A 14,004-nucleotide genomic window follows, 5' to 3' on the forward strand; every position below is an offset into this window, starting at 1 on the left:
CCCCCCCCCCTCCCGTCAGCAAAATTTCGTCAGCAGCTTAGAATATTTCATATCTTCAAAAAGGGGTGGTTGATGACGTAAGCAACCTTCAACCCCCCCCCCCCTTTGTCAACAAAAGTCAGCAAATCCGAGACCCACTCCCTTCCCCTTGATGCTGACGAAATACTTGAATGACCCCTTAGGGCCACTCATATACGCAACACGTTCCGGCATGTACCGTTTCGTTAGAAATTCCCAGAGGAATGTTTATGAGGTGCATGTAAGGTCAACTAGTAATCAAATAGGCCACTCTCAGGTCATCCGTCAAATCATCGAAAGATATGCCCGTTTCGCTACAGCAAACCTCTCTTCTGTCTCATAACTCTAATTCACTCTATTCTTACTTTTCCTATTTATTCAGCGCATTGAACGAGGTTCCAGAAGTATTCGCGCGATGAAACGACAGTTCGAATCTCTGAAGCCAGAATCTCTCTTGCCAGGAAATTTCGTGGCAATACTGTACTCTCATAAATGCTCTCCCGAATCATCAATATGTATGAAGTACATACAATAGCACCCTAAAGTGTTTTGACATCAATAAATTTGTCTACGAATTTCGTATTTGAATGAATTTTTTAATGAAATCTATATCCTATGAAACACTGAATCTTATTATAAACTATTACGACCAAAAAATTGCTCATCTGTACTTTGTGAAATCAGGAAAAAAAACTGATCACTTTTAGGGTGGGGTCAAAAGTTTTTTGACACAACAAACAAGAATGAAAACATCTAATAAATAGTCAAATCCGTCATGTCATGGACATTATAATAAAGTAGAATGGGTCAACTCTTCGTTGGAAAACCTTCGGATTTTATAACTACTTGCCATGTTTTGGCGTGGACCCAAAATAAGTTTGTTCTATGGTCGGTGGGTGTTTTTCCATTCGTTTTTCATAAAATTGAAAAACCATTAATTTTACATAATTTCCGGTTCCGACTCGTCTATCGAACTTGTCCATCCATAAATTCTTGATGGTATTCAAGTTATTTCTCTGACGTCAAAACACTCGTTTTGTTGCCTTTCAGCTGATGTGTAATAAATTTTGAGCTATATTTACGGCCATTGGCTTGCTGGAATATTAGTAATAACGGCATGAGTCACGTCGTTGAGAACGACATGTGGTTTCCATTGAATACATTTTTGTAACGGAACCTGTCCATTGTGGGTTTTTTTTCCAGGAGGTAAAGGGGACCTATATTTTTAGCAGGAAATATCCCCACTTCTACCTTCGTTTTGTTCAATAGTAAGAACCTACTGTAAGACCTTATACCTACTTATAAGAACCTGTAATACCTCATGTGTATTATATCACCTCTATGCACCCTGGATTGTTTCTGTTGTCAATGGTGGCGATTGCCATAATTCTGTAATTAAATAATAACGATTTTTTTCCCACTTGGAAGAAAACCAAACCAGCCAACGTTTTGCAATTGATGCACTCCCTCACAGCCCGTCCGTGTTTTGAATTAAATTCATCGGGTTTTTTTATCTAGTGGACATTTCGAGCATCGCTTTCTGCTTGCATTTTGATTGTTTTATGTATCCTATCTGTTGTCTTCTTTGGTCATATTGGAAGAAAATTTCTTATAGGTTCTCCAGGTTACAGAGATTATTAAACATGATTTCACAAACTTATGAACTGTCTTGAAATACAAAAATAACTTGCTACTTGAGCTTGACTTTGTGGCGGTAGAAAGAAGGGGGTCGATGATGTTGACAAATATATCGAAATTTCTCCGCGAACATAATAAAATATTTATTTGCGCAATTAATACGATGAAGACAAAAAAAGGGTAATGGTAATCTAGAACATGCGAGCGAGCTCTGCTGGCCGTGTCAGCCACGCGGTTTCATGTATAACACTATCTGGCTCAATTATACAGGACATTCGGCTCTCTGGGCCGAAACATGCTCTTTAGTAACAATACACTGGATCCCCACAACTTCACCGCTTCCTTGAATCCTTAATTACACTTCCCGAAAAAAAATTCACCGAATATTTTTTATACGTTTTAGTGGTCATTATGTAAAGGGTGTTTCAAAAAGAATCACCCGATTTGAAATGCGTAAATTACGAAAAATATTAAGATTAATTTTATATTACATGGTCAATCATAAAGTTTTTTACAAACAAAAGGTGCTCAATATGTCTACCTTGGGATGCACGGCATATGTCTATACGGCAGTTAAATTCGTCCCAAACTCTTGCGAATATGTTTGCATCCACTGCGAGTGGATTTCTGAGGACTACGTGCGAAACTCTGTCGGATGCGCTCCACATTTTCGTCTGACATGCGGGGACGGCAAGAGAATTTCCCTTTACACAGACAACCCGTGTCTCAGAATTGTTCATACCATCGCCTAATGCTGTGAGCGGCAGGAAATTCAGCATCAGGGTATTGTCGACGAAAAGCACGATGAACAGTTGTTACGGACTCACACTCCACGAAGCTTAGAACACAAAACGATGTCTGTTGTGCAGTCACCATCTTGACAAACACTGAAGTGGCGGTCGTAGGAAGAGCATTAGCGCTACCTGTTGGCAACTGCGAGTAACTTGAGATTTCCTCTTTCTACCTATACATTATTCGATTAAAACTGATTAAAAACTGAGTAGTTATGATTTTTTTCAAATCGGATGATTCTTTTTGAAACACCCTGTATTTTGCATAATCCTACCATAAATTCATATTAAATATGAATTTACTATTTTTATTTCTCAGCCACCTCGTTGGGTATTTTGCCGTTGTGGCGTTGTATTTGTATTTGTATATGTGATTAAACTATATTTGTCAAAACACTTTCGATCCGTCCAAAAACAAAAATTAGACAATAAAAGCTCACTAACCTCAGAAAAACGAATTTCTGCTACAAAAGGGTGTCGATAAATACGGTATTTTCCTCCTGCTTCACACTTAAAAGTCAGGGCAATGCATGGAAATGAACTGGAAGCATTATAGCATTTGCCAAAAGACTTTTCAGCGCTACTGTACACGGAAGAAAAATGTCACCATCAAAAATTAAACTCTCCCCCCACCCCTTCTTTTCATTTTCACGAAATGGCATCAAGATTTTAGAATTTGCATTTCCATAACCACTCATGTTGAATTCAAGCAGAATGTTACTATCATAGAGTATGAATATGGTGCACCCAGATTTCCGATTCTGCGATGCGTTACGGATTGGTTAAAAATGTGAATTTCAAGTTTTTTAACCATTCGGTGACGGCGCTGACTCGAAAGGGCTTATATCCCTCAAGGGACAGAGCCCGGGTGTTGTCTAGACTTCAGGTGCTGACTCGGTAACCAGCGTGCACTATGTTCGTATCCTCAGCTGAGAGAAGTACGTCCATAATAAAAAAACAAAAAAACAAATGAGACCTGCAATTGAGATTGAAACAATCTCGTATTTTTACTTAAAAAAACAAAAACAGGAAACGAGACTGACTTCACGCATGAACTCAACTGGGCATGGCCCGGTTTCTCCTTGATGCATAAGCTAAGGGACCTCTCTCTTCTAACTTTTCTTTCTTTCTCTTTCTTTCATACCGATCACAACTCAGGTCTATCACCATCATCTATGGGCGATTAACTACCTAGTGAGTTGTGCCGGAAGTGTAACTGTGTGTATACCTAACAGTATGAGTTCATATGTAGTGTTGTTATGTTTGATTTTTCAGTGCTGCCATCTATATTTCAGAAGGGATGTGAGTGATGGGTTATGATTGATTTACATTTGTACTGTTTGTGACGAGACTTTTTAAAGGGGAGATCGGCTTGCATTCGCGCCTTGAAGTTGGGAACCACAGAAAACCAACTTCAGCCTACCACGACTATGGCGACGGTGGGGTTCGAACCCCCTCTTATGGCCATTGGCATCGATTATGAACGACTTGCGGGGGGGGGGGCACTCACACAGTGCATTGCTCAACCGGGAACCCATGATGCTGTAAAGTTGGCCCTGAAGAAGTCCTCCAAAATTATACAGTCACGAGAGGAAAAATAACATTCAGTTCATAATAGTGATGTTCTGTTCCATCTCGTTGCTGCATTTGGAGGACTTTCCAATCAGCATACAGTAGCGGTCGTGAGGGCATATTGCTGGACTGTCATGTTGAGGATCCAAGTTCGAACTCGGCTGGCGGGCTGCACAGTGATGTTCGGCTGTAGCTGGCTTTCTGAAAAAGTCTCTCCGCAGAGAGCAGGTACACCCACTATATGAAACTTACAATAACATAAGAATTTATACGTTTACCATCTTCACTTTGAAATATAGATGACAAATGGCGTCACTAGCAAGAACGGGCATAACCACAACTCTGATAACATAAATAAGTTTACACATATAGGAAGCCACCGATACACTCAGAAGACATTCTGGCTATCTATTCGTTAAAAATTCCTCACAGGAATGTGCACAAGGTGCGTGCAGTAGTAACGTACACAGTAGCGTACGCAGAATTATCTCATCCTGTTGTTTTTTCTTTCTTGAAGGAAGGATTTTTTCAGGTTTACTTATAGAAAAAACACATCAAAATTAGCATCGTTCGCCAGTGCTGGCATATTTTCCAGAAAAGTAGAATGTGGATAGATTGTTTCATAAGTACTTATAGACACACAAACACACTTAAAAATTCAACAATTAAATGTACCTATTTCTTTGTACGGTCTGATATGTATTTCTTCTTAATATTGGAGGGGGGGGGGGGGGGTTATCGCAGCATGAAGTTATTAGAAGAGTATGTATACTGCTTTGTTTTTGCACTCGATATGTCTATAAGTTAAAACAGTATAAATCTAATATAAATGGACAAAAAAAGTTTACCTCGTCTGTGCATTCGCCTCCGACTCGGAGCGGCCTCTTTAAAGGAAAAACAAGTTCACGTGCTCAGGATGAAAACACTGTAGCCACACGCACATAATACTGTATGTACACACACACACACACACACGCTGTATGTACATGACGAACAACCGAAATAACTCGAAATTCCCAAAGACAAACAGGATCGACTCGCGACACTCGAACTGATCAATTCATCTTCCGACGTACAAAAATTATCGACGCAAATTTCGTTACCCCGGAGTTTTAAAATTCCCGAAATACCGACGTGCAGTAATGTTGCACTACGGAACCAGTGGCAAATTCAGTGGCATGTTTCGAAACGGTGTCGGCGTTTTTGTTTCGTACGAATACAAAAATGAATTGCGTTTTGTGAATCGACGAGAAGCCCGCCGGCGGGATTTCGCAGCCACGGGTCGAGCGTGGTCTCGGGACGAAACAAACTGGTTGCAGAACCGAGAGACAGGTGTGTGGTTGTCGAATGTAATAACCGCCCGTCACACTCTCTCTCTCTCTCTCTCTCAGGAGGATAATGACAGTCAAACAAGAATACGGAGGGAGAGAGAGGTGTGGCAGGAAAGGCATTGTGCAGGAAAATGTGACGTCACGGCAGTAAGGCAAGTCCACTGCGAAACGGGGATGAGCGGACTGAAGTAGAGATTGGGGCTCGCCGATCGATACCGTTCGTTCCCTTCGCGATTCCGAGAGTTCCACCTAAAAAGTTCGGAACTGGCTCTTGAATTTTCAGTCCTGTGAGAAACCGATAATATTTTTCAGACGTTCGCTAATTCTCGCGCAACTGTATTTTAAGCGCGCCCTAACCAAGCAGCCAAGTGTTTCCAGTGCCGATAATTGTCTACAACAGCGGTTCTCAACCGGTGCTCCGTGTGAACTCTCCGGGATCTTCACGGCCACTCGAGGAAAGTATAAAAAAACAGTAAATTTGAAGAAAAAAAAATATTTCGCAATAATAAAAATAAATCAATAACTTTGATGAATGAATAAAAAATAAGCCTACGAGGCTCCGCCACAGACATTAATTATATGCCAGGAAGGGCTCCGCAAGTCATAAAAGGTTCACGACCGCTGCGCTATAACAAAGTTACTTATTCAACTATCAGTCCGTGCGGAAACTTTGATGAGGACAACACTTTTTCCACGGAAACAAAACAAACATGAATATTTCTCCAACAAAAAATACTTTTTTGGTGGTTTCTGCGGTGTGGTTTACCAGTATAAAATTTTACGGCAGCAACGGTTGGAAATTTAAACTCAGAATATTTGACTAATATGGGGGTCTCAAACTTTTGACATCTGGGGCTCTCTTGCCGTTGTCATCGTCCGTCCGCCGCTGCCCAAAAGTCTACAAAAAAGACACTTTATAGATTCTATTATATATATACCATCAGCAGCTCCTAACAAAGGTTAAGGATGTATAATACGAAAACCAACGCTCTATAACAGTGGTTCTCAAAGTTTTGTCACCCCGCTGCTCCCTTACCCTTTTCATGGTTCATCTGCGGCCGCAGAGTGACATCATCTTCGGAAAAGTCGCCATCTGGTGACAGTGTCAGCAATGTGAACTTCGTCTTGAGTTGAGTACGACTATTCATGTATGGTCCCGTTCATGTATGGACCTTTGTAGCGTACTGGTTTGGCACGCTCACCCTTCAAGTGAGAGGACCTGGGTTCGGTTTCCCCCGAGGCAGATGAATTTACTTTTTTGAATTCATCTTTGCATCAGCCATCTGTAGAAACCATCGTATGAATAGCGGAAGTGATATCATCTACTTTAAGTTGCCAACTATTGGCAGTGTCAGCAATGTGAGCTTTATCATGAAACCGAAAATTTTGTGGAATGACAGGAGAAATAATTTGCAAACTGGTGGGGAAAAATAATGGAAGTCAAATTTCTCAACAGAATACGGTTGAACTCGAAACTAACGTAATTTCATTTATTTACTTATTTTATTTACTCTTTGTGTGTGTGTGGTTTTGCGGCAGCAGTGGTTTCAGTGCAACAATAATACTTATACAGGGTGCCCATGCTTTTCATTGTCCAATGGCCATTTCCTGAACCGTTGGTTTTAGAAACAACTTTCAATAAAAAAAAATGTTTCAAATGATGTCTCCCATCATTTTAAATGCCGTTCAAATGAAAAAAAAATATATATATTAATAATAAAGTTACAAAATTCAAATTGTTATACGGTCCTTTCAGTTCCCTAGAAAGGTGCTGCCCTGTCTCTTCTGACGCCACCAAAAAAATTTCATTGGTTCTAAGTTCAATATTTGCTGAGATATTTTAATTCGACAAACAGTTGGGAAAAAACAGCATAAATGAGGAAAAGGAGCGTTTTCTGTTACCTTAAGCTGTTCAATCCCCTTTTTCTGATTTTGACTTCAAATATCTCAGCGGAAATTGCACTTGGAAAGATGGAAATGCTTTGTTGACCATTCAAGAGATAGGACAGCAACTCTCTATTTGGAAGTTAGAGAACAGAAAGGACCGTATGAAAATTTAAACTTTTTTATTAATATATGTTTTTCATTTAAGATGAGGGACGACATCATTTGAAATATTTTTTTTTCTAATTAAAACTTGTCTTAAAAACCAACGGTTCAGGAAATAGCCATTGGACAACGATAAGAGTGGACACCCTGTAAATACTCTATTATTATACGTCATGACAGAATAGGCTTTCCATTGAGTCCACTACTGCCATCTATCAAATAAAAACAATACTATCTGTTATAATTCTAGAATTTATAAAATTTCGACTCTAATTGGTTTTGGCTTTAGAGTTCAGTCAACAATGGAACTCGGTGCAGCATTAAAGTGAACAATATTTCGTATGATGTCGTGTAATGTTTATTTTTATACTGCATACCAGCGTAAATTTTGTTCCCCAAAATACCTTTGACCTTTGAAGACCGGATACACCCCGCTTCCCATCTCAGAGAGATATCGAAGCGTTCCCGAAGGATGGGTGTATCCGGAAAGTTTTATTAAAAACAACGTACATGACCACCTCAGACGAAGGCAGCAAAATAAAATAATTTACATAAAAATTGATCGCCAACTTCTGAAGTCATATAACAAATAAATAAAATCTAAACAATCAACGCCAATGGGCAATCAAAATTATAAACGGGATTATAAGATGCTTGTGTATAGCCGTCCATCCCATAAGAATCCAGTAATCGTCAATTGATCGAATGATTGCCGATAATCTTGGTATATAAAATTTCGAATCACTGTGAATTAGCCGCAGATCATCATCGTCTAAGCCGCCAGTCGTTTCCCGAATCGTCACCGGGTGAACTGAGATCAGCACAATTCACTATATAGCCGAGTAAATAACACTTAATTCGTCCTTGCCATCGATGACTTGATTCGTCTCCTTGCAGGTGAACTTGCTTCTGTTTTCCATTTATCGGTTACTTTTGTTGATGCCGACGTGGTCGAAGATCATATTTCCTCTTAAGATCAATCGCTGGGGCTCTTGCCGGTTTGAACTCGTCATCGCTCCCACCGCTCAGACGCGCACTTCCAGTCTTCTTAGTATGTATGCGATGTAAGTTGCTATCGAGGAACAATATAATCCACCGCACCCGAGCAAGGCCCATAGGGCTCTTCAAAACTCTTTTTTTGAAACACAGTCGACCGTTTTCGGGAATAGCACCAAAATGAAATTTTTTTGTACATGGGCAAGATGTCAGGTAATGCCATAAAGATCCAATCTCACCACACGCACACATGGCGTTGTCCGACTTCTTGAAACGTTCTAGATACGTCGGTAATGGGCCGTGCTCAGTTATCATGATCACTTTCTCTCTAGACCAAATGGAACTATTCCAACGGACGTGTTTCTGTATCTTATAGGCATCTTTATGTGCATTCTTGTCCCATAGCTGTTGCCACTTTTGTAACAGGTCACTTTTTAGCACGTGTTTGATGTGACTGCGTGGTAGCAAGAGTTGTTCTTCCGTTGGGAGATTAAGAGCATCTTTGGCCAATCTGTCCGCAATTTCATTCCCCGCTATTCCTGCATGGCCTTTGACCCATTTGATACTGATAGACGGATGGTCGTATAAATGCTTGCGTATTCGCCGAGTATTTTCATGTGGAGTGCGCTGATCACGAATCGCATTAATACTAGACGCGCTGTCAGTATATATCGTCGTCTGCTGATTTTGCTTAATCGCCCATTCTACTGCAGCTAGTATGGCCAGAACCTCCGCCTGAAAGATACTGTTCCCTTGACGCAACCGTCGACTCCAAGCCTCTTCAACAGATCCTTCTGCATTCATAACTACGTACGCACAGGCAGTGGATGTCTCTGTTTTTGAGCCGTCCGTGAATATACTAATAGCTTCATCCGATGAGCATTGTTCCGTACCAGGCCGCGGAACTTGATTCTGGAACAAGTCCACACTGGGATGATGAAGCCAACTCCTATTGTTCCCTTCGTAGGCATCAGGTGTTATAAGAATTCCGTCCATCCAGACCTCCTTACCCAAATGCAGGATTGTAGATCGACGAGCGTCATATTCAACATATAGGCTGAGCGGAGGGTTTCCCGTAGCAGTATACAGAACATCATTGGCCGTAGTTCTGTATGCACCAGTTACATACAATAAGAACGGGCGTTGGGCAACATCTAGTAATTTACGGAGTCTCTGTGTCGGGTTTTTATACCAGATGGCGCTTGCGTATGAAATCTGCCGTTGTACAACCGATCTGTACAAAATGTTCCTAAATTTTTGGCGTATACCCCACTTTGGACCTGCTATGCGTCTCAATTTTTGCATGGTGTCTTGAGCCTTATCAATTTGTTTCGCCACATGCGTCGTGAATTTGAACTGATGGTCAATATGCACTCCAAGATATTTCATGCATTTAGATATTTGCAGTCGAACACCATTGATTCTTATGCAGGGACGTTTTTTCTTGGGGTGTGGCCATAGTAATTTAGTTTTAGTCACCTCCATGCTGAGACGATTATCGTCTAGCCATTTTGACAGTTCGTCAAACGCGGCATCCGCAGTGCTGCCAATGTCGTTGGGAGTTCTCGCCGAGATCACAAACACCAGATCATCGGCGAAAGCTTGGACATAGACATCCGGTCCCCAATTCTTTTTCAGCAGTGAGTCAAGCACGATAGACCATAGTAGCGGACCGCTGCATGAGCCTTGAGGACAGCCCATGGCCTGATGCTTTTCCGCGTCTCCTCCATCAGTTGGCATCACAACCGTTCGATCTTTTAGCATGGTTAACTCTTTGAGGCAGACGAGTTTAAAGAAAATCAAAACCCTAGTTGCATAGAATTTTTTTTATTATAAAACCTTGATCACAGCAGCACACACACAACTTACTGATGCGTTTCGATTTGCATACATTTTTTTCACGCATTTACCATTGGTGCATAGCATTGCCAACTGAATGAAAAACTTTAAATAAAATATTAAACTGTATGACTATGAGTAATTTCAACTTTTCGAGGTGGGTTAAAATATATCCCATCATGCATAAAAAGCTAACAAAAGAGAGAAGTGGGATAGTTTTTAACCCACCTAGCCGCAAAGAGTTAAAGTACTTTTGATTCAATAATAGGTTCCAAACCAGCACGCAGCATCAAACCGAACAAAATATGTTATCATACCAATCATTTCTTTTCATGTCTCACTGAAAACTTTTTTCAGTATAAAAACTCTCATTTTTACTGAAGAAATTGCAGGATTGGCAGGGACATGACCCAGGGGGTATGCACTGTATGCGATTACAGTTGGCACCCAATCGAGGTTTCAGGTTTTTCAGAAATTACAACAGATAGTTTTGTTTTATTTGATAGGTGGCAGCAGGAGTCCCATATTTTTGTGATTGATAATTTTATGATCCGATATTTTTGTGCGGAATAAAAATGCCCATTATTGCTAGAATTATTTTAAGCAATATTTATGCACACGTTTCTTTTACACAAACATATTGGAACGGGAAATAGAATGGAATTCGAACTCTTTTTGATCAATTTTTAGGCAGCGTTACTTATCCTTCTGACACATTCAAATCTTTCGGCGCGTAATCTCGACAAACGTCTTTCATTCACACATCACTGCTCTAAAGTTATCAATTAAGCCGAGCAAACCAAACTTGGCAAAATATGCGGACGAAACTCGTCTCAACAACAAACTAATTCTTTACAAAATGATTATCCAATTTATTTTGTTACATGCCTGTTATTGTATGAGCTGTTATAGTCTGATCTACTGCACCCCGATATACAAATTAAAGTTCACGGTTGCATTTTTTTAAATAGTTGAACATCCGCCACTTCATTTTAATTTAAAAATATAATTGTCGTGGATTCAGCGCTGTTTCTGTGATATAAAGCGCTGCATTAAATTCAATTCCCTTCTTTCGCGGAGGGTTTTTTTTTTTCAGAAGCATAGAAATTTCAAAAGCATTCTTCTCATCCAGCGATAATGCAGCGCTCCAATCATACAGTGCGTGCCAAATTTAGTAATATGAATATATCGCGGAATAGTGGTTAAAGAACACTGTTTTATAAAATTTATCCTCAAATTTTGGGACCATACCTTAAATGATTTAGCATAGAAACCTGTGTGTTTCGGCTGACGAATTATCTTCGTTAGCCGATGTATCACTGTACTATGAAAGTTAGAGTCTAAAAAATTACGTCTTTTTTTTCCGAGTGAAAGATTCATAAAAGACACTTTTAAGTAGCGATAAAAAACTATAAGAGGGAAGAGGCACTAGGGGGTATTTCCGAATGCACTGTTTGTACGAGCTTCCAAAGCATATTACGTGTAGAGGACGCGTTACTTTGTACTGTATATTTATCAGTTTGGGGCTTAATCTTCACGTTATGTGTACCCAACTCAAACGTTCATAGTAAACAGACAAATAAAGAGATTTTCAAACAGACATAAATTTTTTCAAGTATTGAAAAGAACAAAAATAAAACAATCAAATGTATTTATTGAAGACAACTTTAGTATTTGAAGGCCAGTATCTACTCCAGATGTATTTATCTTAACTTAGTAACATATTTTCCATTAATTTCAAATGTTTCATTTAATAAAAACATTATGTGTATTGCGGAAGATGTATATTGACAGTCGACGTGTGAAGAGTAATATTCGATTAAGCGGGGAAAAGTCGTTGAAATTATTACATTTATCGCGGAACTTTAACATTGTCTCTATGAGAGAAATTTTGGTGCCGAAGGGTTTTATCCGTTTAAGCGGGGTCCGACTGCATTTTTCTTATACATATTATTCGGATATATCTTTTCTTCCTGGGTTTTCAACATCATTGATGACGTCTAAATCACCGTAGGAAGTAGAAGACAATCGTCTGAGCATTACTTATTTCAGGAATTCATTTCTTGCTACGACAACAATAAACGAACCTTTCTTACGCCGAGTGTGAGGCTACGCTCTTTCTTTCATACATGTACAGTACTTACCGTATATATACGTGTAACTGTATAAATATATCGGGAAGCCGAGAACAAATATCGAAAGAAAGAGTCAATTTATCTTTCTCGGAAAGTTTCGATGGATAGTTTTTGCTGCCAAAGTAATGTCCGAGAAGAAAAAAAAAAGATAGATATAACTACTCCCAGAAGTTATCAGCTGGTGGGTGGTCGTATGTGTACGTATATAGCCTGCACAAATATATATATGAGAAAGTAAGTAACGCTTCTGATGGAAGAAATAATGTGTTTTTCTATATTGTGATGAAAAATATAAGAAAGTTGCGTAAAAATGTGCGAGTCTTAACATATTAATGAAACGTAGCAAAATATTGAGTAAGACTGCGAGTGACAGTTAGTGAATGAAACATGATCACGATTGCTGATGGGCAAAATTTGGCATTCCGGAATATAGGAATCGTATTTGTTTCATTTTTATACAAAGTTTTTTAGAAGTACTTCAGGAAATATTCGTTCGGTTTTGGGAGCCCATCGATGTAGTGAGTTGCTTCCCATCTCATCCTATGAAAAAGTTGAAATCCGTCTAGAATGTTCTTACGGAAGCTACAAATTATAGTTGGAATAATTTAAAAGAAGCTACGCTAAATGCATTAACGCATTTCGTTCAGTAATCGCAATTGAAAAGAGGGAACGTGTAAGGTAAAATCATGCGTAGCTTCAACTTTCGGCAAAGGGATAGGCAGAAAAATGAGCGTATTCCGACATCGGGCCCAACTTGATGGAGTGCTGGGCAAAGCCCGAATTCAGTTACGAGCTCCATTAGAGTAGAAGATATTTGGGAGGTTTGTCTGTGTATGTTTAAATTTGGAAACATTTATTGATGGGGAAGGGCTTAGCCGAATGCCCCAATTGCCCATGGAGAAACGCCCGGTTCGAATCACACGCTTATTTTTCACTTCCAATTAGACGAAGTATCGAAATACCGCGTAGACCACAAATAAGACATTGGATGGGGTTATATAGTTATTAAAATAAACAAAAAATGACTTTTTATTTGTCCACCCTGTTCCAGAAATACAAATACAACGCCACAACAGGCAAAATGCCCAACGAGGTGGCTGAATCCCAAATGAAAGGTTATTGCCCTGTCTCCCCTGACCCCAACATAAAAAAATTCCACGTTTCCAATTACATTATTCGCTGAAATATTTGACTTCAAAAATTGGAGAAAGGTTGGGAAAAACAGCAAAAAAACCTAACGGAAAATGCATTTTACCCGCATTTTCATCCTGTTTTCCTCCGTTTTTTAAATTCAAAGCGACTATTGCGCTTAGAAACGTAGAATTTATTTTGTTGGCCTCAGGAGAGACTGGGCAGCAACATTCTAATTGGAAGTTAGAGGACAGGGAGTCCATATAAAAAGAGTTTCTTTTTTATGTTTTAATAGTGCATGTTGTTTGGATTCTTTTTCTAACTGAAAGTATGCCTCTACGATCAACGGTTCGCCAGTAAATTGTGGTTCGTACTGTTAGCGAAAGCATCCTGTGTGAAATATTTGCGTATTTCTAGTCCTACTTCTCGCGGGGGGGGGGGGGGGGAGAAGCCGCAGATAAATGACAGTGGTGTATGTATTCCGTACTACGAAATTCTCTGATG

General features: G+C 39.6%; 2 protein-coding genes across 3 annotated transcripts in view; both read right to left on the reverse strand.

The window, feature by feature from the left end:
* The window catches only part of LOC149086568 (core alpha-(1,3)-fucosyltransferase-like), a 98,253-nt gene extending 92,833 nt beyond the window's left edge, over nt 1–5,420 (reverse strand). The window contains exon 1 of one of the 2 annotated variants that reach the window (XM_089230922.1): nt 4,868–5,420. The gene's annotated coding sequence lies outside the window, so the exon portion shown is untranslated. The remainder of the gene's footprint in view (nt 1–4,867) is intronic. The other variant, XM_089230923.1, reaches the window with a different exon arrangement.
* Nucleotides 4,052–10,159, reverse strand: LOC149086569 (uncharacterized). The gene is made up of 2 exons (XM_089231879.1): nt 8,635–10,159; nt 4,052–4,266 (listed from the first exon to the last, which is right to left on the reverse strand). Exons 1-2 carry the CDS (start codon nt 10,157–10,159, stop codon nt 4,052–4,054), a joined length of 1,740 nt encoding a protein of 579 aa, XP_089088005.1.
* Between the last annotated feature and the right edge of the window lie 3,845 nt (nt 10,160–14,004).

Source organism: Pholcus phalangioides, unplaced genomic scaffold, assembly GCF_987345545.1.
Source record: "Pholcus phalangioides strain wild (caught in Gottingen) unplaced genomic scaffold, Ppha-v1.0 ptg000004l_1, whole genome shotgun sequence".
Classification (NCBI taxonomy): Eukaryota; Metazoa; Arthropoda; class Arachnida; order Araneae; family Pholcidae; genus Pholcus; species Pholcus phalangioides.

What these genes read in the sequence shown, in the direction of transcription:
- LOC149086569 (XM_089231879.1), bottom strand. Translation starts at nt 10,159, where the DNA reads ATGCTAAAAGATCGAACGGTTGTGATGCCAACTGATGGAGGAGACGCG. An exon ending in CAACGCCATGTGTGCGTGTG is followed by an intron (nt 4,267 to 8,634) that starts GTGAGATTGGAT and finishes TGTTATTGTAAG; the next exon opens with TTTCATATAGTGGGTGTACC.